The following is a 27977-nucleotide window of genomic DNA, read 5'->3' on the forward strand; positions in this document are numbered from 1 at the left end:
ATTATTTACCTAAATATCTAGGTGGTTATAAATACTATTTGATGTACTCTCAAATACTGAATGTTTTTCTATGTTTATTTGTGTTAGCGCAAAAGAACTGAATAGACTACATCTCCCAGAGTCGGTCACTTTGTTTTATTGGTCGTAGCATGACACGGAAGTGGGTGGCTGTTCGTAGATCTTTAATGTATTATTTCGGTGTAAGTCTTGGTGTGGATGAGTTTTAGATCTGCGCGATGAATGTCCGCCCTAGCTGGCAGGGCGATCTGTAAGGTATTGCTAGTAAATAAATCGGTTGCGAGTCAGCGGGGTGAAGGAGCAGCGAGGAAGGAACTGTTTTTTTCTGCTCTGATGGAGCAGTTTTTAAACACGCTGCAGGTTGGAAATAATATTAGTCACTATTCCATTATGTGATCAGAATTGTGCAGAGTTTGACAGCTGGTGGTTTAGTAGTGTGTGTGTGTGTGTGTGTGTGTGTGTGTGTGTGTGTGTGTTGTGGGCTAGCCAGTCGCTAGGGCAGGTGCAACTGACATCATTCTGGATTGCATTGTTATTAGATTTGATCGGCTTTCTTGGCTGTTATATTAAAATTAATTAACGTCTTATTGATGATCAGACCAGCATGAGTTGCCAGATTGGTGTAAATGGTGCATTCTTTTTATAAATACAGTGCTGTCTGTGCTAGCTGCACAATGACAGTGCATGGGGACAAAACATGAACCCTAGTTTAATAAAGAACAAGGCTAGGTATTCAATATTGTCTTTTAATAATGGAATAAATAGGCTGATGATCCTGCCATTTAAAAACAACAAAACATTAATGGATTATTATGGAGTATTAATTATTGTATTATGAATTATTCTTGTGGCACGAAAGTCTTGAAAAATAGCCATTAATTATCGCAAAAACACACAGAAATTTATGTTTTTGAAGAAAAAGCGAGGCATGGGCTGATTTCTTTACAGCTCAGCGTGTGCATTCCTGTAGCCAATCAGTGACCGGCATTTCACGTGATTCCACAGAGTGCCACGCCCCCTCCCCCAGTTGCGCTCTCCATAACAGCCATTTTATGAAAAATATGGTATAATTTTAATACTTATGTATTATTGTTATTATTATTGATCGCAGCTTAGTCGCACATTTTTATCAGTGTTCAAATGTACCTTAAATTAATACTTTAAAAAAAGTATTAAATACTAATACTAATCAACATAATAAATATAATGCAAATATAAATTTCTTCATCCAAATGTATGTTTATTATTAGTAAAAAACCAAACTCAACATGTAGACAAATTGTTCTTGTTAATGTTTTTAAGTAATTGTGGTGTTTAAAATTACGTAAATCATCAGGACCCCAAAAGGAACTTTTGCTATGTTTCCACACGGACGGTTAATGAGGAGATACCGGAGAATCTGTACATCTTTTAACTTTCATACATTACATAAACAGAGAATATTTGTTTTGTTTTTGAAGTAGGTATTTTGAACTTTCTATACACATATTTATTATGTATGTGAGGCAAGTATTCACTGAGATTCAGGTCGTTTTATTTATGTGTTTGAAGACAGATGACAGAGACGGGAGAGAGCGCCCCCTGTCTGTTTTCTTTATTTTTTACAAAAGCAGCATTGTGTTGTTTTTGTTTACAAATACAATTAGACCATTTACAGATTCGAATGATGTATTGCTCTTATCTGAACGATCAAAAAAGAGTCATTAAAGTTTGTTTTGGCGTTATAAGGAAAAAGATTGAATTATTTTATTTTTTTATTTTCATTGTTAATCGCTGGTCGTTCTATTGTCTAGATCTTTTATTCCACATTGAATGGTGTGTAATGTGTTGTTTCAATTGCTGAAAAATTCATTAAATACCGGCGCAGTGAAGATTTTTATTATTATTTCTGATGAATCATTTCAGTATACGGTAACACACGATACCATGTGATGCTTTCTGTGGTCACTGCATTGATGTTTTATTGCTTAGGGAGGTGTATGGGCTGTAAATACCTTTACCTTTGTCTTTCACAGTCTGTTTGACCTGCAACGAGGGGGCCGAGCAATGAATAAGCCCAAAATGGCAACCGAGAAAGGGTTGGTGATCTTTCAGTCTTGCACACACAAACACACACAAACACACACAAACACACACAAACACAAATACCACAAGGTCCTTGGAACAATGCAGGCACTGACCTGAACAATAACACTGCAGTGTTTTTCGGGATTTGTTCAAACATAAGATTACTATGTAGTCAGAGAAGAAATGAAACCTGTGTATGTGTATTTGTTTGAAAATGTAATGGCCCTTAGATGGAACGATTAAATGATAGTGTTAGTAGGGAAGTAATAAATATTTCTCATTATTATTTACCTCTTTTTTCATAGTTTTTCATATTTCAGCACACACCATGACAGATTCCTCATACAGGTTCATGCATGATGCTTGGCAATGAAGATGTTTCTGATTCTGATTTGTAAATCTTCTTGTAACCCAATTTTTGTAAACACTTTTGACAGGGTTTATGGTGAGAACACAACAATCTGTGTTCTACTGTCTAAATAAAAAAATCCCTTCTAGGTTTCAGTGGCACAAATTTTCTTAGTTCAGCTATAATTTTCACCTTTTTCACGTTTTTTAGCTAATCAGCAGTGAATGGCCAGTCACGTTCTCAGCATCGCCGTTTAGAAACGCCCACAAAACACTATAAAAGGCAAAAGAGACCTGAAAACCAAAAAATCACGACTAAACCGTGAAAGAGCATCATCTAATTCTTCCACTGGTTTAGTTGTTAGGGCTCAGGGCTACTGATCATAAGGTTGGGGGTTCAAGCCCCAGCACCGCCAAGCTGCCAATTTTGGGCCCTAGAGCACAGTACAGAACCCTCTCTGCTCCGAAGGGTGCTGTATCATGGCTGACCCTGCGCTCTGACCCCTGCTTTCTAACATCGCTGGGAAATGGGTAGAAATAATTTCACTGTATATGTGACGAGTAAAAAGCACCTTCCATATCTTACAGGGTGCCATTTCTTTTGAGTTAATTGGAGGGCTATTTGTTTGTTCATGGATTTATTGATTTGTTTAGGTTTTAATGTTTCTACAAAATCATCAATAGTAGAAGGTTTAGAAAATGTTCATTGAACATGAAGTATAATATATTTGTAGTAGCTCATTTCAAGTCGTAGGTTTTGAAAAATGGGCAACTCTACGGATGTAAACGAGTTTGACAAGTACCAGAGTGTGACGTCTAGACGACTCTGTCAGAGCATCTCCAAAACTGCAGCTCTTGTGGGATTTTCCCGGTCTGCAGTGGTCAGTATTAATCAAAAGTGCTCCGAGGAAGGAACAGTGGTGAACCGACGGCAGGGTTGTGGGCGGCCGAGGCTCATCGATGCACGTGGGGAGTGCAGGCTGATCCGTGTGGTCCGATCCAACAGACGAGCTCCTGTAGCTTAAATTGCTGAAGAAGTTAATGCTGTTAATAAATGTGTCATAAATGGTCATAAACGTTATGCCTGATCAGTGTCAGATATTCATAATTCAGCCATAAGCCTGCAAATCATAAAATCATGTAAATCATCAAAATCATGACGTGTGTGTGCTTTTGTTCAGCATCCCCAGCAGTTCCCGGGTGCTGATGTTACTCGGGCAGTTGGAGAGGTTCAATGGAGAAACCCTGCACCCGGACAGCGAGGCTATTAGACAAGTGACTGGCAAAATCCTGCACCTTATCCAGACTCAAGGTGAACAATTCCACACACAATCCTCCACATTTTCAATATTTTCCATATTTTCTCTAACCTCATCCAGACACATGCAGGCAATTGCACCATTTGAATGATAAGCTTGGAGGATCTGGGGATCAAGCGCTGTGAGCTGACGCTGCTCTTTGCTGAAAGCACACCATGAACGTTCTAACATGCCTCACTCACTGGCCTGACTCATTGAAACCGTATCCATCATATCCCCCATGTTTCCACTGTCTGGAGTGTGAAGGATTCGAAAGTCTCTCTTTCTCCTCTCTCCCGTTTCCTTCTCCTGGCTCTCTTGCTTTTTCTGTCTCCGACTCAGTCGCACTCGATCTCCGATGTCTGCGCATGTCTGTCATTATTTTCACCACAGGGGTTCGTACAGCAGGCGCGGCTTCGTGTGCTGTGAGGTGTTAAGTGTGAGTGGGGCAGATATTATGTCAGTCATGTGCATGTGTGTGACAAACGCACATATATACATCTGTCAGTGTGTGTGTGTGTGTGTGTGTGTGTGTGTGTGTGTGTGTGTGTGTGTGTGAGATAAAGATGGACTATAGCAGTCAGAGGTGGAAGGACAGACACATTCAGCCTTTGTGCAGTCCTGGTAATTTCATCACATTTTTCAAAATATCAAATGTATTTAAATCCATCTGTTGCACTTCATGAACATTTAATGCATGGGCTTTAAAAGAATATTGTACACTTTTGAAGGTGTAATTTTAGATAGTATTAGATTTAACCTGTGTACTTCTCTGCTTATGAACTAAAGTATTGAGACATCTGACTTGTCCAGGCATACAGTACGCAGGCAATTCCCCTGTGCACAACCATGGTTTACATGGGTTGGAGTGGAAGATCTTGAGTTGCCTGTTATAGAGCTCTGACCTCAAACCTATTGAACAGTTTTGGGATGATTTGAAATATACTGCACCTCAGACCTTCTCACCCTTCAACAGTACCTTACTTTTACTAATGCCAGTGTGTCTGAATAAGCAGAAATCTGCACAATCATTCTCCAAAATCTAGTGAAACATATTGGATGTTCAGAAAGCAGATCCAAATCTTATAGTTAGGTGTCCACAAACGTTTGTCCATACAGTATATTTTACTTTACTATTGGTGTTAAAATATTTTCTGAGGAAAAAAATTGCTAGTTGAAACTGCTTTAGCTAAAACTGCCTCAACATGAATTAAGATTGTATCGTTTTGTTGAAATGTGTTATTGAAAAAACATACGCCACACATTTTGATTCAATAGTGCTAATCCCACACCATGATTAAATGTTTTGGAAACATTAGCATGATGCGTGGTGTGTGTTACTCTTTCGTCATTAACTCAACTCGATTACCATTCCTGTGTTTCTCCGGCTGCATTGACTTTTATCCAAAAGTGCCTCGTAAGCCGCTCTGCAGCAATCCGTCGTGTCACCGTTTATTGGAGGAGAGCGGATTGTTTTTATTAACAGCTGTGAATCAGCAAGCAGGTATATGATGTGTGCGTTTTAGCTGAGGCGCTCTGTCAGGCCGCTTGCACTCAGTTATTTGTAATGTGATAAAGGGAGAATTCGAAGCAGCTCCGTACAAGACGAGGTGCTGAGTTTTGCGTTGTGGTTGTTAGAAAATAATGGTGGGCAGTGATTGGATGTTGGAATACACAACACAGTCGTTTGTTATTATTAGTTACACCTTACTCATTTGTCAATGGGAAAAATTTTAATTACTGTAGTGATTGGGTTTTAAAAGAGTGGTGACTAAGAACACTAGTGGACTTGACACGCCATTGGAAACATCGCTAATTGGTTTATAGGTTACAATGGTGACCAGTGATTGGTTTTGGGAAAAATTACTGATCAGTGGTTGGTCTTTGGATAATGACAATGATTTGTGAGGGTTTATTGCGGATGGTGGTGGTTTGGATGGTCTCTAGGAAGCAACAGTAAACTTGTGATTGGAGATTGGAAGATCACGATTGGTAGTTGGAAATTAGTAAATGGAAACAATTGCGATCAGTGATTTTATGTTAGGAAACAACAGTAACTAATGACTGATTATTGGGACTAATGGTGGTTAGTGACTGGATTATGGGAAACAATCAGTGATTGGGTGTTGGAGAACAATTATTGAGAGCAATGGTGAACGTTATTGGTAGTTGGGAACAGTGGTTATCTTTAATTGGTAATTGGGAACAATGGTAATTAGTGATTTTGTGATAGGAAGCAATAGAAATTAGAGACTGGTGATTGGGAACATGGGGTTGTGAAGTGCAACCCAGTCAAGTAACGCAATCTTGTTATGGTTACAAAGTTGGCACAATAGTACGTCCCAGTTATACAGAATATCCATAATTCACTTGATAGTATTGGTCTGGCTGCTTGAACATCAGTCTTGGATCTCTGGAAGGCTCTATATGAATGCAGCTTGTGGATGTACCTCACCTTTAATAGACTAATAAACTAAATAAATAACCCATGCTTTTTTTTCCCATTGTGCATCAAGTAATAATATTTTTTAAATAATGAATCATTTGTAAAGCTTTTTTGTAAAGAAAAATATTTGACTCTGGTTAGTTACAGTTATTGTAGTGGCATTTACACTCAAATGTTTTGCTTGATGTTTAGATATAATGATTGTTGTTCCGTTGTGCTCTATTTCAAGCCCTGTCCCCAAGCTCCAAACTCGCCTCTGAGTGTAAATCAAAAGTAAACAATGCTCAGCTTCTGCTTCTGCCACTTCCCTGTTATGTCACTTCACCCTCTGCTCTGACTTTGTGCTGAGGACACTTGGGTTTTACTCTCGTGCATGTTTAAACCTTTAAAAATAAATGATTTGCTTGCTTTATGCAATTGTTTGTGAGAGCAGATATTTTCTCCTCTTCTTGTTTGAAGTCTGGCTCATTCAAATGTCTTCGGAGTTTGAGAAGGGTGATCTTCAGAAGGTAATCGGACACTTGTGCTTCGGAGCTTGCTCCCTGCAGATATTTTCCGGCCTGAAACTCGATTACATGTTTGAAATGTCCAACATGAGAAGAATGTTTGGGAATGGGAGGTGGTAGCTCAGTGGTTAAGGCATTAGACTTTGGATCGGAAGGTCACAAGTTTAAATCCCACTACCACCAAGCTGCCACTGCTGGGCCCTTGAGCAGGGCCCTTAAGGCCCCTGCTCAGTTGTAAGTCGCTCTGGATAAGGCGTCTGCAAAATGCCATAAATGTTTCAGGCCTTGAATGAGAAAACGTTCTCCAGTTCATTTCCAAATAAATACCGAAATAAAATTGCACTCAAGTTTTCGATCTACTGTACTTCTTACTACAGTGGCTCAGGCTCAGGGTCTGGCCATCAAACCATGGCTGATATACACTGGTGAATGTTGTGTTTAATTGGATTAGTAACTAAGAAACGATTGTGTGAATTCTTTTTCCTTGCTGCTGTATTTCAGAGAAGACGCATAAGGAGATCATGGCTAAAGGCTCGGCGGGATGGAGGTTATACTTTCATCCCTAGAGGTAAGCACTTAGAAAGAAAGAAAGAAAGAAAGAAAGAAAGAAAGAAAGAAAGAAAGAAAGAAAGAAAGAAAGAAAGAAAATAAATGAAAAACCCATACACAGAATTGCAGCACATACAAAAATCCCACAATGCACTGCAATAGGTCTTGTCCAAATAGTGAATACCAATTCAATAATAATAATAACTGGGACAGTAGTAATAGTAATAATAATAATAATAATAATAGTAATAATAATTGAGAGCAATGGTGAACGTTATTGGTAGTTGGGAACAGTGGTTATCTTTAATTGGTAATTGGGAACAATGGTAATTAGTGATTTTGTGATAGGAAGCAATAGAAATTAGAGACTGGTGATTGGGAACATGGGGTTGTGAAGTGCAACCCAGTCAAGTAACGCAATCTTGTTATGGTTACAAAGTTGGCACAATAGTACGTCCCAGTTATACAGAATATCCATAATTCACTTGATAGTATTGGTCTGGCTGCTTGAACATCAGTCTTGGATCTCTGGAAGGCTCTATATGAATGCAGCTTGTGGATGTACCTCACCTTTAATAGACTAATAAACTAAATAAATAACCCATGCTTTTTTTTCCCATTGTGCATCAAGTAATAATATTTTTTAAATAATGAATCATTTGTAAAGCTTTTTTGTAAAGAAAAATATTTGACTCTGGTTAGTTACAGTTATTGTAGTGGCATTTACACTCAAATGTTTTGCTTGATGTTTAGATATAATGATTGTTGTTCCGTTGTGCTCTATTTCAAGCCCTGTCCCCAAGCTCCAAACTCGCCTCTGAGTGTAAATCAAAAGTAAACAATGCTCAGCTTCTGCTTCTGCCACTTCCCTGTTATGTCACTTCACCCTCTGCTCTGACTTTGTGCTGAGGACACTTGGGTTTTACTCTCGTGCATGTTTAAACCTTTAAAAAATAAATGATTTGCTTGCTTGCTTTATGCAATTGTTTGTGAGAGCAGATATTTTCTCCTCTTCTTGTTTGAAGTCTGGCTCATTCAAATGTCTTCGGAGTTTGAGAAGGGTGATCTTCAGAAGGTAATCGGACACTTGTGCTTCGGAGCTTGCTCCCTGCAGATATTTTCCGGCCTGAAACTCGATTACATGTTTGAAATGTCCAACATGAGAAGAATGTTTGGGAATGGGAGGTGGTAGCTCAGTGGTTAAGGCATTAGACTTTGGATCGGAAGGTCACAAGTTTAAATCCCACTACCACCAAGCTGCCACTGCTGGGCCCTTGAGCAGGGCCCTTAAGGCCCCCTGCTCAGTTGTAAGTCGCTCTGGATAAGGGCGTCTGCAAAATGCCATAAATGTTTCAGGCCTTGAATGAGAAAACGTTCTCCAGTTCATTTCCAAATAAATACCGAAATAAAATTGCACTCAAGTTTTCGATCTACTGTACTTCTTACTACAGTGGCTCAGGCTCAGGGTCTGGCCATCAAACCATGGCTGATATACACTGGTGAATGTTGTGTTTAATTGGATTAGTAACTAAGAAACGATTGTGTGAATTCTTTTTCCTTGCTGCTGTATTTCAGAGAAGACGCATAAGGAGATCATGGCTAAAGGCTCGAGCGGGATGGAGGTTATACTTTCATCCCTAGAGGTAAGCACTTAGAAAGAAAGAAAGAAAGAAAGAAAGAAAGAAAGAAAGAAAGAAAGAAAGAAAGAAAGAAAGAAAAATAAATGAAAAACCCATACACAGAATTGCAGCACATACAAAAATCCCACAATGCACTGCAATAGGTCTTGTCCAAATAGTGAATACCAATTCAATAATAATAATAACTGGGACAGTAGTAATAGTAATAATAATAATAATAATAATAGTAATAATAATTGTAGTAGTAATTGTTATACTTAGTAATAATTATAATAATAATAATAATAATAACAGTAATTTTATTTAGTTTTTTTTATTTAATTGAATTTAGTTTATTATTATTGGTAGTATTAATTTTGGTTAGTAGAAATTCTAGTACTGTAACTAATACTATTAATAATAACAGCAACAATAATAATAATACAATATTACTATTAGTGTTATAAATAATAATAGTATTATTATATTATTATTATTATTATTATTATTATTATTATTGTTGTTGTTGTTGTCATTATTGCAGTTAATATTGTTGTTAACAATAACTTTGTATGTTTGTACCCCACAGAATACACATGATTTGCAGACAACTTTGAACATCTTGGCCATTTTGAATGAGCTGCTGACTGTGGGTGAGTTTCATCCTGAATTTCTGAATGTTGCGAATTTGTGTGTAATTTGTGTAAAAAACAACAAATAAATGTACACAATGTAAATATAGGTCATGTGTCGTCTTCTCGGTTTTCATTGGCGTCATGTTGCTTTTAGTTTTTAAATGAAACTGCACCGTTTTGCAGCTCAGGTTTACTCGTTAATATTTCTTTAATAAAATGCTGCTTTTGTACGCTGTAATGGTTCAGCATAAGTATTACACAATATGACTGGATGTTCTCAAAGCACATTTAAATCTTATGTTCAGCTATTCACCAACTTTTGTTTATATAGTGTATATTTAATATTATGTGGTCGACTTTTCATTTTGGTTACACACGTGGAAAAAACGTTTCCTTCTAACGACCAATAAAGACAAAAGTGTCTTAGTGTTGAAATGAAATGACGCACGAAACAACATGAACGTATCAGCACTTTTACCACGCCGCGTGTTTTGTTGGTGTAGGTGGCGGCCGCAGGATCGGCGTGTTCGTGTCTAAAGGAGGAACCGCCATCCTCCTGCAGATACTGATAAGCTCTTGCAGAGAAACATCCCCCAGTGAAGAGCTCATGCAGCAGGTCCACTCCCTACTGGCCAAAGTAGGACCTAAAGGTAAGACCTGTGAGACCTGTTTATGCAGAAGCAGTACGAAGGGCCAGATCCTTAGTGAGACTTTGCATCATGGCTGACTGTCATCTAATAAAGGAGTGGAAAGCAGATTTTTTAAAATGAAGTGCAGAGAAACGAAACTAAACAGAAAGCAATAAGATAAAAAGACCCATAATGTGGAACATGATTAAAAAAAGATGAACATGGGACGACAAACGAAAGATGAAGAGTGTAGTGAACAGTAAAGCTATGTACATACATTGCTATATGTTGTTCAGAACCTCTGAAATATTATAATTTTGTAGTTTTGCACAGCATTACTATGACAATAAAGTCTTCTTTCTCTCTCTCACTCCCTCTTTTTTCTGCAGACAGGAAGTTTGGAATTAAAGCGCGTCTGAACGGGGCTCTGAACGTCACCATAAATCTGCTGAAGCAAAACCTGCAGAATTACAAGCTGCTGCTGCCGTGCTTGCAGGTGCTCCGTGTCTACGCCGGCAACTGTAAGTGAAAAATCCATGACAGGCCTCCACAATGCAGCCTTATGCAAATAGTCGGTCATTTCACCAAACCTGCGGATGCTGGAGTGTGTTATTCACCTCAGCCATTTGTATTAATTGCGTTAAACGTTTATTAAAGTGATAACGCATATTTGATCTATTTATAGTTTTAAAACGTCAGCCAAAACAACTCGGATACATATCGGAAGGGATAAGACACGACTAGGTGTGTGTGTGTGTTACACGATTTGAATGCACGACGTGGAGGAGCAGAACCGCCTGAGGCGTAGTGTAACGAAATCTGAGTGCATTAACATTGCCGCTGCCAATGTTTGTGGGTACTTTTTGTGCAACTGTGAGTGCAATGATGTGTGAACACAGTAAGAAATAAAGAACGGAATTGAACTGTCACAACAATGTAATGTGCAGAAATGTGGTCTCTGATAAAGTCATCAGAAACAAATGCTGTGAATTTTAAATATGGTGTTTAGAAATGTCATATCCCTAATACAACCCTGATTTCTGTGTAATACATATACTGTAGATTTTGTGATCTAGTTATTTCCGTCTCATTTCGTACTGAGATTACTGGGGGGGTGTCCCTGACTAAGGATTTACATACTTTAATCAGAGTCGTCGATCCAAAAAAATAAAGCGACCAAAACTGCCTGTTAAGTGACAAAACTGGCGATGCCATTGAACATTTCAAAGCCAAGATGTACAAAACAACACCCACAGATATCAAAGAAATGTATATAATAAAACATTTTTGATCAATAAACCTAAAAAAATAACCAATAAATAGCAGAAAGGCCACACTGCAGACAGGATTTGCATTTCACGCGAAGTCAAATCGAATTAGATCGGCTGTATTGCCTGCTCGGGCGCGCTTTAAGTACGGCGCAACATTGATGCACTGGAAAAAAACAATCCAAAATTAATTCACAGAATTAAATTAGAACAGGAACATACCTGTATAGAATATCCAATGCATTGTTCAATATTTAAATCCCTGCCAATATGCTCCAGTGTCCATCACAGATCATGGATAGTGCCATTTTAATCTATCACGGGGGGATTGGATTTATTCAAGCACATTAAAAATATTTATTAAAACCCTATATTTTTACACATATTTACAACATTATTATAATATGCTGTATATGAACTTATTAAGAGAAAACTGGTAGTTTAATCTGCGAAGATTCAGAGATTGCATATGAATAAATAAATGAAAATACATAAATATGCGATATGAACCATTCGTTCAGACGTGCTCTTGTTACTGCCAGCAGCAGTGAACGCCGTGTCTCTGGGAAAGAACGGCGTCGTGGAGATGATGTTCAAAGTGATCGGACCCTACAGCAAGAAGAACACCACTCTGCTGAAGTATGTACCACTCGGGGTTTCTTCATGTTGAAGTCTACAATAAACAGGCCGTCTTCTATTGCTAAATAAACCACAGCAAGAGCACTAGTGATTGCATAACGCATGCTGAATATGATGTTTGTCTCTCTGTTTTTTTCTTAAACCACAGAGTAGCCCTTGATACTTTGGCAGCTTTGCTGAAATCCAGTAAGGCTTCATTCATTTTCAATGAATCATAAATACTGTAGTGTTTCATTAAGGCATAAGTTGATGTATTTTGAATATTTTCCTGCTGTACTTTCGTTCAACTTTACAACTAGAAACTGTTTATTTCAGGTGATGTGTGTTTATTATATAGTTACGTAATTAATGGAACTAACCACACCAGAGCTTTCTGTTTATCAGAGATGAACGCGCGGCGGGCGGTAGACAGGGGACACTTGCCAGCTCTGCTCGCCATCTACCAGGACTGGCACCGGAACGACACGCGCCACAGACACGTGCTCATTCGCAAGAGTATCCTGGGCTGCATCAAAAACATCACCAACATCAAGCTGGGGAGGAAGGCCTTCATCGACGCGGACGGCATGAGGATTCTCTACAACACTTCCACTGTAAGAAAATCTTGGGTTTTGGGTAAATCGATTATAAATGTGGAATAGAAAGACAACAACAAACAACATTGCATGCTGTAATACAATTTACATATAAATAAATTCTATGAGCTCTTTTTAATTCTGTTGTGTAATGTTTTGCAATGATCTTGTCTCTGTTGATCAGGAATGTTTGCCTGTTAGGACTTTGGATCCTCTGGTCAACATTTCCAGCCTGATCATGAGAAAGTGCTTTCCGAAGAACCGCTTGCCTCTGCCCACTATTAAGAGCGTCTTTCATTACCCACTACCGCACGTTCCAGCTAGCGGCCCCGTAGCTCAGCTCTACAACCAGCCCCCGGGGGGTAAAGGGCCTAATATACACTTTCGGCAAATGCATATAGGAAAATAATATTACCAAAAAATCTAATGATAATAGAGTTGATGTATCTACATAGAGAATCCAGTATTGCTTCAGTCTTCCGTTGAATGTGAGCACATGACAGACGGATGTCTTGTCTGTTGCAGTGGACGACGTTGTAGATGAGAGCGATGATAATGAGGACACAGAGATCGACACAGAGAATGAGGAAGATGAGAAGGACCACAAGTCACAGGTCACTTTTTCACTTTTACCACAGGAATCCAATGTTCTTGTTTAACCTCAGTGACCTTATACCCTTAATATTGCTAATGGTCACACAATGTTCTATGCTAGGTGAGCATTTGCCTTTAGAAGTTACTTAAAGCAGTTTTTTGTGTGATTTCATTGCAGCATGATGACGTCGAGACTGACATTAACAAACTGCGACCAAGACACATCCCCATACGCCCATTTGATGAACTTAGACCTTTTGAGCGTTTCTTTCCAGAATTTTCGGAGGATTTTCAGGTAGGACTTTGCCTGTACATTCACCCCTCTTTAAGTGCCAATATTTCTGGAGCTTAATCATACAGAAATACATAAAATCTTTTTGTTTATATTTATACAAAATACAAAAAACTCAATTGAGGTGAACAAACGGAGTCAACTACTTGACTGTCAGTCACATAGCTATTAATTTCATAAAGTACTAGCATTTTATCTTCAGGAAAGGCACAGGGGTTTGGGGTGTAGTTTAATAAGGAACACTGTACTTGTTTGGATTTCGAGTTTTTACACCAAATTGCTCACTAAACCGTAAAGTCGTTACGAATGAACTTGTGTGATACATTTAAAAGCATTTAACACCTTGTCGATTTTTTTTTTCAATTCTGACTCATCGGGAAACTCCACCCGGTATGATGAGAACTGCAGCTCTAACTGCATTACAGCCAACTGATCGATATCATAAGCACTTCTTTATTGAATTGCTCTTCTTCAAAAGTGTTAACACTCCTCAGCGCGATTAAAAAAGCAACCTTCACCAGGACGTGTCGCTGCTTGCCGTTCATTTTGGATGCCCTCTCTTTCAGGACTATGAATTTGAGACCAACAAATCAACATCCCCTCCTGCTCCGGAAGCTCCAAAACACCAAAAACACTCCATAGTCATCCCTACAGCTCAGACCAAACCCAAAAACAAGCCCTTGCACCAGAACGAGGGGGGAAAACCAGTGGGACTGGACAACATCTCGGTCTCCAAAGCTCCAGAGCTGGTACACGGTCTCAGTCGGCTGCTGCTCGATACCGCCGATCCGGTGAATGGGGGAAACTGTGTGGAGGCGGGGCTTCAGGAAGAGGGAGGGGAGCAGGCGGAGCTTGAGGTGCCCGATACTGCTGCTCTTTTGCCTTTGCATGACCCTGATCTGTACTTGGAGATGGTGAAAGGAACGTTCTCGGTGCCTGGGTACACTGAGGTGGCGTACCCAGATTATTTTGGTCACGTGGCACCCAGCTTTCGTGAGCACATTCTCGAGAGGGTTTATGGTGTACAGAGGTGAGGACCTCATGTACTTTTTGCCCGAATTGCTGATTTCTCAAATACACATTGCCCATTATCATAGCTTATATATCATATGTAAAGTTGCCTGCTTTGACAGTTCCACAGAAAAACTTTTAATTTATTTCTATAAACATGCAAATTAGACATGCCCTGAACTCTACATGCCCACCCCTTTTCCAGGGTTATAATATGTTTATGGAAGCACCATTTCATTACTGATTACTGTAATAACCTCCCTGCCAACATGCACTATGGCATTTTCCTCTTACTACCAATGCAACCTGTGCAGTAACAATTTTATATTTAAATATTTTTCTTCACATTTAGGCTTATTCATAAAATAGTATTATTGTAAGTACATTTTCTAATTGATTTTTTATTTATTTTTTACTTCCACCAGGGCAAAAATTTTCCAGGATATTGAGAGGCTCATTCACCCAAGTGATATCATGGATAAAGTCGTGTACGATCTTGACCTGCAGAGGTCAGTCACACTTTATCAGAAAATGTTTAATAATTCTCTAAAAATGGAAAAAGCAGTCGATTTGTGTAACTCTTTCTCTTTTTTATTTAGCTGTCCGTTAATTGATGACGGCGAGTCTCTGAAGTTCAACTCGCAGTTTGAATCGGGGAACATGCGCAAAGCAATTCAAGTCAGAAAGTAAGCGAAATACTCTAAGAGCAAATGCATAGTTTTTCCATCGTGCTGTTTGGTTCTTGAAATAAATCGCAGTCTCTTAATTTAAAGAACCACCTGCTTGGGAACCACCAATGCACAGGATGTTATTAAGCTTTGACAACATTTTTCCATGTCACGTTAGATTCGAGTATGACTTGGTGCTAAACTCGGACATCAACAGTAACCACTATCACCAGTGGTTTTACTTTGAGGTGAGCGGCATGCGAGTTGGGGTACCGTATCGCTTCAACATCATCAACTGTGAAAAATCCAACAGCCAGTTTAACTACGGTGAGCTACAGCCAGAGATTTGTTTTTTTTTGTTGTTGTTTTTTTAATTTGTAAAAAATTTATTGTGACCTCAAATCATTGCCTTGTATAGGCTGATTGTGCAGCAGTACTCTATCCATGGCATAGTGTTAATATGATTATAAGATCTGTGTTGTTGCTGCAGGCATGCAGGCGCTCATGTACTCGGTACAGGAAGCGATCGGGGGCAACCCTCGATGGGTTCGTACCGGATCGGACATCTGCTACTACAAGTAAGTCCTGCTTCATTCCAAACACACCTTTAGACTGAACTGTTTTTTTTTTTTTACTCAGTTGTCATTAGATGTCTGGAGAATGGACTGAACACTTTGCAGAGAAAGTTGTATAATTTATGTTATGATTTCTACATTTGAAACTGTAAGTAATGATACATTTTTCTACCACAGCTCTGATTAATCCTCATATCTGTATGGTAATGGTGTGTATTCTAAGCAGATGATTATTAAGCATTGATCAAATGAGTTTGTAATAGGTAGCACATTTTCCACTATGGGAAAGTTTTCCAGGACGTGCATCTGGTGCTTTCCTGGTTCCTTGGTATGAATAATACCTCAAATAATTGGCGTGATGTAAGAGGAATAAAACACTGCTTGGGGCTGACAAATTCATGTTGGACTGCATCACAGCGCCTTGTTGTGAATTTCCTTTTCCTTTACTATAACGGCACTCCCGTATAGAGTGAATTTCACATTTCTCCAAGTAAACATTAAGCGATGTCTTACTCTAAATCACTGTGTGCAAATGTTATGATTTATAAGAAACCTGGAACCAGAGATGGCTGCCAAATTTCTTCAACTAAGTACTAAGTTATGTGTCTGAATACTTATTTCTACAGACATTATTTTGCCAGCATATTTGTTTTTTTACAAAAAAGATTGACCAGCGCGTCTTAAAACCCCATTCTGCTACTGATGCAGTAGAACTACCATATGTTCTGTTGCTGTGCTCAGTCTTGTCATGGTGTATGACCTGTGACGTTCAAACTGTCTTTAAGAACCTTACCTCAGTAGCAGAGCTGCTACAAGTTAAACCCCTTTTTTTCCCTGACATGTTATCAATGCCAAAGTGTTAATACACAATGTAACAAAGCTTTGTGTATTTGATGAAACACCATAATATTATAATCTATTTCCTGTCTAAACAGGAACCATTTCTCACGGAGCTCCATTGCAACAGGAGGTCAGAAGGGCAAATCCTACTACACCATCACCTTTACTGTGACCTTTCAACACAAGGACGATGTCTGTTACTTTGCCTATCATTACCCATACACCTACTCGACCCTGAAGGTATTGGCACAACCTGTTGTTCTTCAGTCTATTTCTATACACGGTGTGGCTGAGACTGAGTCATTTGATATGATGTGCTCTGTCGGATGTGTGTCAGATGCATCTCCAGAAGCTGCGAACACTGTGCACTTCGCACATCTACTACAGACAGCAGCAGCTTTGCAAGACGCTCGGTGGAAACGACTGCCCTCTGCTGACCATCACGGCCATGCCGGAGTCTTCCAGCAATGACCACGTTTGCCAATTTAGTACGTTCTTGTGGGGGTTAAAAAATTTTTTATGCGGCTAATGTATGCTTCCTACACTTAATTGTAATTCCAACCCTAACCTTTGGAAACAATGGAGGCATGTTGACTTTTTTTTATTATTTTTTTGTTTTTTGTTTTTTGTGTAAACTGGTGAAATGTTTCGACCAGGTCAAAACCATCAGATATTCCTTTTGGGGCATGGGACAACCCAAAATATTAAAACTCCCCATCCAAACACATACACTGCAGCCATTTCTAGAGTCTTTGCACAAAAATCCAATATACAGCTACAGGAGTTAAAACATTATAAAAATGTTGCACAAGCTGCTGCGAAGTAAGTAATATCGTGCTCCCTGCAATCAAAACCTAAACTCAATGGCTGTGGTTCTTACAGAGAACCGGCCGCTCGTGTTCCTCTCGGCACGCGTTCACCCCAGCGAGACCAACGCCAGCTGGGTGATGAAGGGCACGCTGGAGTTCCTGATGAGCTCCAGCCCTCTGGCGCAGAGTCTTCGGGAGAGCTACATATTCAAAATCATCCCTATGCTCAACCCAGATGGCGTCATCAATGGCAGGTATGTAGGCGTGCACACACTCACACACACCGACTGAACCTCAGGCTTTCTCACCCTACATCAGTACCTGACTTTACTTAAGACCTTGTGATTGAATAAGCACAAAGCTTCACAAGGACACCCAAGAATCTAATGGGACATCCTCCCAGAAAGATTTGGAGGTTATTTTAAGAGGAAATAGGGACGTTCAAAAAGCACATACAAGTCTTATGCTGTGGTGTCCAAAAACTTTTGTTCATATATTGTACATTACCAGTACACTGGCAAATTACTGTGGGCTTAAGATGATAAAACACAAGGTCAACTGAGGTTGGCTCATATTTGCCAATAATCGATTAATCCACCGTTATGTTTTTTGTCCAGTATTCATTTTAAAAACTAATACTCCATGTAAAATAGTAATGAACTTTATTACAAAAAAAAACCCACCACCACTAAATAATGAAAATGTGCTAAATATGAATATATTAATTAATAAACATAATTATATAATTAATACATAACAAATATTAATATAACATATATATTAATATAAAATATAATATAGCACTCTCAGTGCAGCTCGCAGTCTCGCGTGTAAAACAAACGGCACGTGGCGTCAGTAATTTACTGACCGATTTCGGGATGACAGTGGACCGGAAGCCGGAAAAACTATCTGTATAATATGCACGTACTCCTACAAAGATTTTTACTAGTAAAACCTTTTGTACACTGATATTCTCGTACTTCAAGGCACTCGTACACCGGGGTTCCACTGTATATCGATTAGAAGTAGATCACTTCTATGTTAATTCTATCTGTCTCTGTGTGTAGTCACAGATGTTCTCTGAGCGGTGAGGATCTGAACAGGCAGTGGCAGAGCCCCAGTCCGGAGCTTCACCCCACCATCTACCACACCAAGAGTCTGCTGCAGTACCTCAGCGCTATCGGGAGAGCACCACTGGTAAATTGATTTCTTTTTTCTCTACCCTAGTGTGTTATATTCACTGGGATGCACTTGTCTCAATGCAGTGTGTATGTAGAGTATGTGCTCTATGTCTGGTGGCCACACGTGTGTGTGTGTGTGTGTGTGTGTGTGTGTGTGTGTGTGTGTGTATACAGTATATCTCTCCACTTGTGCACCAATTTCCATGCACTTGTTTCAGTTGCAGTTTTTTATGCTGGTCTGAGTCATTGTCCGTGTCGTGAAAGTTACACATTTTGTGTGTGTGTGTGTGTGTGTGTGTGTGTGTGTGTGTGTGTGTGTGTGTGTGTGTAGGTTTTCTGTGACTACCACGGCCACTCAAGGAAGAAGAACGTGTTTATGTACGGCTGCAGTGTCAAGGAGACGGTGTGGCAGACCAACGTCAGTGCCAGTTCCTGTGACCTGCAGGAAGATTTGGGATACAGGGTAACACACACACACACACACACACACACACACACACACACACACAATAATAGCCATGCAAAAAGATATCCTGTCACCCACTGCCATTTTTTGAATGCTGTTGATCACAGCACAGCTTATCACACTCGGATGAAAGTGCTATCTGCCCTGAGCGTTAGCTCACGTCCAATTTGGCTCTTTTTAGCTTCTGGTATTAGATGGCTTGCAATCTTTTGAATATAGAATGTAGTGAAGTGAAGCATAGTCAGGAGCTTATATTTTTTGTACACGTATATTTACACATATATCTCACATACTGCAGAATTAGCCTACAGTATAAACACTGCATAAACATTAATGGCCGAATTTTGCAGTCCTGCCATTTTATAATTTATCCACGTGTGTTTATATTTGCTAGACTCTCCCTAAGTTGCTGTCTCAGCTGGCTCCAGCCTTTAGCTTGTCCAGCTGCAGCTTTGTAGTGGAGCGCTCTAAAGAGTCAACAGCGCGAGTGGTGGTGTGGAGGGAGATCGGCGTCCAGCGTAGCTACACCATGGAGAGCACACTGTGCGGCTGTGACCAGGGCAAATACAAGGTATGTGTACATTTGTGTGTGTGTGTGTGTGTGTGTGTGTGTGTGTGTGTGTGTATATATAAGTGTGTTTGTGTGGGTTTAAGAAATACAGCGCCAAGTACGTGCTTTGTCACTTCATTGTCACATGATTGCTCAAATAAACAGCGTTTCTTTTACTTTTAACCGCATTCTGCTCAATACCTTCAGTCAAAGCTTCTAAATAACACATTTGGTGTCAGGCAGTCATGGGAATATAACAGCATATAACAGATGATGAAGTTTCTGTTTTATTAATTAAGAAATGATGCAACATTTATTTTTTTTTTATTATTTTTTTTTTTACCCATTTATGGTTAAGTTTAAAACGAAAACATGTGACTTGTATTTTAACATCTATAGACAGTCCGTTGCTCACCAGTCTTATTATTATTATTATTATAATTTTTTAAATGAATAAGACAGACAAAAAAAGGAGCTGGTCATGTAACAGTTACCGTTTTCTGTCCTGAGGGCTTTCCTGTGTTGAAAAACATAATATTATGGTTTAAGTCTATCTGTTACGAAGTGCATACTAGTTCCTGATGTATTACACAAACGCCTCTTTACAATCAACTTGCTGAAGTTCCCAGAGTGCAGAATATAAATATATATATATATATATATATATATATATATATATATATATATATATATATATATATATATATATAGTGACATATCCAAGTGATATTATAGATATACTTTAGTATCTTCTCTCTGGCTCTCATACACTCGTACAAACACACACCCACACACACACACACACACACACACACACACACACACACACACACACACACACACACACAAAGCCTGCTCTTTTTTCGAAAGCATGAGAAAAAACTGAAAGCTTACAACCAAGACTCCTACCAAAAATGTTTGTTATATATCTTGAATATAGTAAAATAAAATACAATAAAAAGAATATTTTTAAAGCAGGTTTTTTTAACCTATTTTTTTTATATAAATTCATTAGATTATTTATTTATTAAAAACTTTTCATTGTTTATTATAATACATTATTATTTATGAAATGTTTCTATAGCAATAATAGAATATTAGAACAATATTGACATTAACCTGGTGCTCTTGTTACAGCTGGAAGTATCTGTGCTGTTAGACATCTTCCAACCAATCAGACTCGGGCATTCAGATCACTGATATTTAAGAATTCCTAAGCGTTGTGGCTTAAATCGAATAAATATGAAATTTGCCCTTATTAGGTCCTTTGTGGACTTCCTCTTTCCCTGACAGCTTGAAACATGAAACAAGAAGTTATGGGACCAGGAAGTTGTCTGATCACGTTATTCGATGCCTGGCGTCCGAAGGGACGCGCTCTGACACACGGTGCCCTCTGCACCCCGGCGACCTCCAGACCACTGAGATGGATTTCATTTCATGCTCGATTCAATGTACTGAAATGTAGCTGGAGGTTGCTGCAGGTGTTTGTGTGTGTGTGTGTGTGTGTGTGTGGACACCTGACTGTAAGATAACCTCGCTCTGGGTAGATGTTCCACTAGATATTGGAGATTTTGTTTGGGCTCATTCATCCGCCAGGTGTTAGTAATGTCATGTTCTGATGTAAGTGAGGTGAGGAGGCCTTGGGTGCATTTACTGTTCCCATTCATCCCAAAGGTGTTTGATATGGTTGGAGCTCTATAGAAGGGCACTTATGATTTTACCAATATAAAATGGAACTTCACGGAGTTTGCTTTGTGCACAGGGGTATTGTCATGCTGGAACTGGTTTGGGTCTCCTAGTTCAAGTGAATGGAAAATGTAATGCTAAAGCCTCCAACTATGTGGTTACAGTTTGGAGAAAAAACACGGATGAAAAAAGTCAGGTGTCCCAATACTTTTGTCCATGTAGTGTATGTGTTTGAGTGTATAAATGTCTATTACTCTCAGTGTTGTGCTTGTGAGTGTATTGTAAGCCACTTAATTTTATGATCGTATTTACGCATCACTGTGTAAATCACAGATTTTCAAAATTGCTTTTTTTTTTGTTGGGCTTCAGTTCAGGGACATTTGCGTAAAATGTTATTCTCTCTTGGTGTGATTACTTCTTTCTTTTGGCTGGAAATCACTAAAGAACGCATTGTCCGTGATTAGATTCCTGAACTGGTAATGAATCTCAGATGTGTGTTTTAGGCATGAGAGAGGAAGATTGGAAAAAGAGAGATGAAATACAGAGAGAAAGAGTAAGGTCAGAAATGAAGAGTGAGGGAAAAAGTTTAGTCAGTAGATGGCGCTGTGGGTCAGCAGATACGCATATGAAGGTGAGGAACGATGCTCAGATCTCTGGTCTCTAAATCAGTGACTCATTCTGCTAGTTCTCACAGATAATGGCTCCCCGTGAGAGAGTAAAGCAACATGGCTAAAGCGCTTTCCGCAGTCTAACTAACACACACACACACACACACACACACACACACACACACACACTTACTGTACACCCATTGAAAGATAATTTGTGATGAATCTCTGGAGAAAACCGGCTGCTGAACCCAGCATTAGTTCTCCCTGGAATTATGGTCAGTTGACTGTGTGTGTGTGTGTGTGTGTGTGTGTGTGTGTGTGTGTGTGTGTAGGGTCTTCAGATCGGAACAAGGGAGCTGGAGGAAATGGGAGCCCAGTTCTGTGTGGCTCTGCTCAGACTTCGACGCCACACGTCACCCCTGGAGTTGCGCAACCACAACACTCACCTGCTGGATGTAGAAAGTGAACTGATAGACACAAGCTGCAATGTTACCTGGTAGATACACACACACACACACAGACACACACACACACACACACACAGCAGCATGAACAACATGTTTTGTGGCAGACTGATGAAAGAAAACGATGCTCTCACTGACCAACTGCATTTTTTGTCTCTTACGGTTAAAGCACCGAGACGTGATGTGTGATAGAGTTAAGCAAAGTCTTAATAATTTTAGAATTACGGTTTTATAATATTACATACGTAATTCAACCATTTTTTTTACAAGTCACAAAAAAAGCAAGAATATTTTTTTTATTCTAAATGAATTCACATCACTATAACCTGTACTACAAACACAAACTACTACAAATGCAGACTTTTACATATTTGGCTACAGTTTCATTGGAATACGTCCAGCTTTTCAGCATTTTATATACATAAAAAGCCCTCTGCATGTCCATACTTTGAATGTTGTACTCTACACTTGTACTCATTTAGCGTAATATTTATTAAACCTATAAATTTTTTCACCTAATAGCTCCAAAATAAATATTAAACCCATGAACTAAAATGTTTTGCTGTATGTAAATGTAAGCTTAAAAAAAAAAACAAAAAAAACACCAACATGACAGTAATAGCTAGAATGATATCAGTGTCTAGAAGCTTCTTGAGAATGCACCTCTGCTCCTCCCAGCTTGTTTACTTCTTTAATGGATGACCACACATATACGTGCACACTCTCTCACCCCCACACACACACACGCACAATTTCGTGTCTCCTCCATTCCTCTTCTAATGGCTAGCAGTACTTGAGGAGCTCTCAGTCACGCTGGGCTCTGCACACTTGAGTGAAGTAAGAGAAAGCACTCTAGCCACTCTCCTCATTACAGCCGTCTAATCACCTGATCCGAAAGGCCGCTAATCCGGTTTGAGGCGGCCCCCAGCGTCTGCCCCCCCTCGCCTCGCCCACGTCTCATTGGGATCCAGTTTCTCACCCCCTTCGCACCATTAAAACCATTAAAAAGCCACTGAAACCAGCCAAACCACCGAGCCACGTGGAACATGTAAAAAAAAAAAAACCATTAAACCATTTAACTGCTGAACAAGAGAGCCATAAAACCATCATCACTTTATTGTGTTAGGAAGAGAGAGAGAGAGAGAGAGAGAGAGAGATGTTTTGAGGTTTTAAACCACCGTACAATCCATAGCCACTCTTGGTTTTTGCAAACAGACCAGCGGTGATGTTAAGGGAGTGGATACGATGTAGGTTAATTAAACACTCAGCATTCACAGCATGTCCAAAGGAACACACAGGCTTAGACGCATTTGTACACTATGTGGACAAAAGTATTTGTCCAGCTATTTGTGGTTCTTTCCAAAACTGGTACCGTACAGTTAAAGGACCAGAGTTGTATCTGATGTCATTGGATGCAGAATGAAATTTTTGATTTACTTCAAACATGAACATATGGTTTATATGGTTTACATGGATTGGAGTGGAAGGTCTTGATCTGCTATAGAGCGCTGACCTCAACCCTATTAAACACCTTTGGGATCAATCGGAACACTGACTGCAACCCAGAACTCCTCACCCTTCAATCATCTTCATAATCATGCGCCAAAATGTGGAGGAAACGGGGACGAAATGTGGAATAGGATGTTTAGAAAGCGCATACACATTTCGTCCACAAACGTTTTTTTTTCCATATAATATACATTGTATAGCAAAGTTTACCATATATGATAAATGCAACCAGGATTGTTTAATTGATCGATTCTTCAATTATACATAGTTGAAGGCACAAGATTAGTGAAATTGCTAGATTCGATTTTTGTATAATTATTATTATAATGTAGATATTTGTACAATGGTATGAATATACTCATAGGATGAAGAATAAATTGTATTGTGTGAATGCATGCATTTTTGTTTGAATATTACATTACAGATGTAAAAGGATAAAATACTTCAGGATGTGGTCTTATAGGTTGACCATCTTCCAATAATCCAGGAGTGTTTTATTTCCCTTACAGTTGATCAATGAAAGATGTAGGTTTATAGTTACAATTATTAGCCGTACAATTATTCACTACAGATTTGCTGAATACGGAGGAACCCAAAGGGACAAATATATGTATTTTAAATTCATATTCTTCATCTGTTTATTTCTGTAAAGCTGCTTTGTGATGGCAATGCCCAGTGTTCATCTGGAAAGTTTTCACAGCGCTTCACTTTTTCCACATTACAGCCTTATTCCAAAATGTATTCGATTTAGAATCTTCTTCAAAATTCTACAAACAAGTATTTACAGCTTTTGCTATGACACTAAAAATTGAGCTCAGGTGCATCCTGTTTCCACTGACCATCCTTGAGATGTTTATACAACTTGATTGGAGTTCACCTGTGGTAATTTCAGTTGATTGGACACGATATGGAAAGGCACACACGTGTCGATATGAGGTCCCGGAGTTAACAGTGCATGTCAGAGCACAAACCAACCACAAACCATTCATCTGTAAATGGAAGAAGTGTGAAAACATAGCAAATGTACCGTTTGGTGTTCTGATGATTTACGTAATTTAACACGCCATAATTATTCTCAAACATTTACAAGAATATTTTGACTTTATGATCTAGGTTGAGGTTTGGTTTCGCTAATAATAAATATCATTTGCATAATGCATTCATATTTGTGCATGCTTATGTGGATTAGTTTAGTTTATTAATTTAATGTACATTTGGAACAGTGATTAAGTTACGATTTATCGTGTGTTAACTTGTGACAATCGTGTGATTAATCATGATTGAAATATTTGAATCGATTGTCAGCCCTAGTTTTTACCAATGCAAATATGTTACAAATTTTGCATCGTGACACGAATGCAATCTTGTATTCAAACACAATCTTTCAAATCGATGCATCGCATTTTTTATGCCGATGCACCGAATCGTTGAATCTTACCATGCCTCATTTATATGAACCTGTGATTTGCCTCAGCTTGGCTGATGTTATAGAAAATTAATTTACACTCTCTGGCCAAACTGGATGATTTATAAGTGTAAAGTCTTTTGTATAAAGATATACCAATTGTAAACCAATTATATAATGTAAAAAAAAAAAAGGAAAGGATTCATATATTATGCATAAACATACAATATACATACAAAATTAGGCTTTTTGAAAGAGCTTTTTTGTTTTAAAAAAAAGTGTGTGTGTTCGTGTTCATCCCGCAGCCCCACCACTTACGTAATGGAGGAAGATGAGCCTGCGTTTCTCGAAGATGTGGACTACAGCGCTGAAAGCGACAACGATAACGACCCTGAACTCGAACCTGCCCACCTGGACCTGAACTCGGACCCTGAACTCAACCACCAAGAGTCTTTGACCTAAGGGCCAATTAGTTCTTAAATTGAGACACAACCTCACAAATACCAAAACCCAGTCCTAGTTACTGATACGCTAATTAAACATCTTTAAAATCTACTTAACAGATACCAGAGTCATATTGGTATATATGACATTAATCAAATTTGATTCTATACACATAAGGTAACATAAGATCTACAGTACTCTACTCTGACTTGTTAAATTCACAACACTATATATACACACACACAGAATGGTTGGACAGAATCTAACTGTAGCTAGTAAGGAACTAAATGTTTAAAAAAAAAAGAAATGCTGATCGCCTTAGCAATTTCAAGTCATTCAGAACAATATTAATGGTGCTACAAATGGACGTTTCACATTTCATTATGTTCACATAGACTAGAGTCGAAGCTGCCTTTCTTTGAAACCTTAAAGCATTGACATAGTAATCACGTCATTATATCATTATAATAGTGTTCCATTACAGCACATTTTACATTATTGCATGGCCGAAGGAAAAAACCTCACTGCGCACCCACCACCATACTTCATTTTGCGATTCAGTGTAATGAATGTAAAACCGGGTTTGATCTTATCACTCGTGTACTTGCTGTCTGATTGCAGCTCAGTAGTGTGAACAGGTACAATACTGGATTGGTATCGCATCAGTCATGGTCTGATCTTACAGCCGTTTGCACCATTTCACAACAAACAAAAGAAAAAAAAGACTTTAAGTGGAAGAGCTCTTGTGCTTTGATTTCCATATGGAATTATTTCTGTCGTGTTCGTATGACAAGTGCATGACTCTTGAATGTCGCTTTTGTAATTTATTTTATTTGTTTGAAACATTTTCTTTTTTTGGCGGAGGGGCTGTTGTAGCTTTGTATGTGAATGTAAGAGTGTGTGTGTGTGTGGCTTAAATGTGTATGGAAGATACAGTTCGAAATGTATTTGATTTTAAACACGACTGTCCAACCTCTGACTGAAGTGAAAGTAATAAATATTTAAAGGAAACTGGCTTTTTTGTTGTTATTTACATCATAGAAAAAAAAATAGCTAGCCAACACCAGTATTAACTTATATTAGATAGAAATGATAAGATATTAGTATTATAATAAGTACAGGGCTTTCGATTTGGTATAATATTAAATAGTTGGCTAAAGTAAGGGGACCTGGTCAAAGCTAGCTAGCTAATATGTCTAGCAAATGCATCAAAAAATCCATTAAAAAAAAGACAAAACAAGCTAGTTTCCAAATGAAATCTAGCTAACATCATTAAAAATCCTCACAAAAAGAAGAAACGTTATGAAACTGTACATATTTCAATTTTTATAATTAATGGAGGTGATTTTACAGCTAAAATGTCACTTTACTTTAGTTAGGGATTTAAAGATATTAAACTGATCGTCAAACTGGTAATAAGAATGAAAGCAAAAGTGAATAGAAGCATGTCAGCTAGCATGTGGATGATAAAGGGTGAGGATTACAAACAAAAGAAAAAGGGTAAAGCTCTGTTTTAGCCTAAAGCTATCAAAGAAAGACGACTTGTTTGAAACTGTAACAGAACTGAATGAATATCTTTCAGTACAAACAAGCCGGAGAATATAAAAGGCTTTCTAAAGTAAATAGGCAGTTCGGTAACCTAAAAAAAAAATCTAAAATCCCAAAGTAAACATGACTGTGAAACGATTATTTTTATTTTATGTATAAGCCATGCTGGAACATGTGCTGGACAAGGGTAGGGTTTGTAGCTTGAATTCTATGTTGTGGTTTAACAAGAATAAAAAAAGGATAAAAAAAAAAGAAAGATGTTTGAATTTCAAAACTTTGTCCAGTTCCCGTCCTGATGAGACGAGAGTTGAAGATTTTGGGAAGGAGCGAGCGAGAGTGCTGAGGATGAGAGCAATGTTGGAATGTTAATCCCGCAGTCAGAATGCTAAATGAAAGCTTGGGGCTTTTCAGCTCCATCACTTCCCCTCTTGCTTTCTACTCATCCCTCCGTTCTTTAGAGCTCAAGAACAAAAGGCAACAAAACCCAGCTGGTCCTCTAAGCCAGCTGCATTCACAGCAGACGCCCGATTAACCTCTCTCTCTCTCTCTCTCTCTCTCTCTCTCTCTCTCTCTCTCTCTCTCTCTTACTTTCTCACACACACACAAGCATGCATACAAATAAACTCATACATGTTTCCATATATGAAATATAACTTACACCAAAGTGGTGTCGATTTAATTTCTATAAGGGCAGCATGGCAAATCACATACTATTCTTTTTATAGTA

At 38.7% G+C, this 27977-nt stretch overlaps 1 protein-coding gene across 2 annotated transcripts; it reads left to right on the forward strand.

Moving 5' to 3' along the window:
• Window positions 1-158: 158 nt before the first annotated feature.
• Window positions 159-26713, forward strand: agtpbp1 (ATP/GTP binding carboxypeptidase 1). Of its 2 annotated transcripts, XM_046872401.1 has the most exons (26): window positions 159-378; window positions 2034-2096; window positions 3615-3745; window positions 8808-8875; window positions 9441-9504; window positions 9990-10136; window positions 10505-10636; window positions 11929-12022; window positions 12171-12208; window positions 12407-12615; window positions 12782-12959; window positions 13123-13211; window positions 13370-13486; window positions 14050-14513; window positions 14920-15003; window positions 15094-15180; window positions 15341-15489; window positions 15653-15740; window positions 16673-16817; window positions 16915-17065; window positions 17460-17640; window positions 18454-18583; window positions 18899-19030; window positions 19428-19604; window positions 22213-22376; window positions 25564-26713. In XM_046872401.1, exons 2-26 carry the CDS (start codon window positions 2065-2067, stop codon window positions 25718-25720), a joined length of 3408 nt encoding a protein of 1135 aa, XP_046728357.1. In that variant the 5' UTR covers window positions 159-378; window positions 2034-2064; the 3' UTR covers window positions 25721-26713. The 2 variants fall into 2 exon arrangements, with proteins under 2 accessions (XP_046728357.1, XP_046728360.1); XM_046872404.1 differs by lacking the exons at window positions 159-378; window positions 2034-2096; window positions 3615-3745 and adding an exon at window positions 4283-4355.
• Window positions 26714-27977: the final 1264 nt, after the last annotated feature.

This window comes from Silurus meridionalis, chromosome 17 (genome assembly GCF_014805685.1).
Source record: "Silurus meridionalis isolate SWU-2019-XX chromosome 17, ASM1480568v1, whole genome shotgun sequence".
Taxonomy (NCBI): domain Eukaryota; kingdom Metazoa; phylum Chordata; class Actinopteri; order Siluriformes; family Siluridae; genus Silurus; species Silurus meridionalis.

What these genes read in the sequence shown, in the direction of transcription:
- agtpbp1 (XM_046872401.1), top strand. Translation starts at nt 2,065, where the DNA reads ATGAATAAGCCCAAAATGGCAACCGAGAAAGG. An exon ending in GAATGAGCTGCTGACTGTGG is followed by an intron (nt 9,505 to 9,989) that starts GTGAGTTTCATC and finishes TTGTTGGTGTAG; the next exon opens with GTGGCGGCCGCAGGATCGGC. An exon ending in AAGAACACCACTCTGCTGAA is followed by an intron (nt 12,023 to 12,170) that starts GTATGTACCACT and finishes CTTAAACCACAG; the next exon opens with AGTAGCCCTTGATACTTTGG.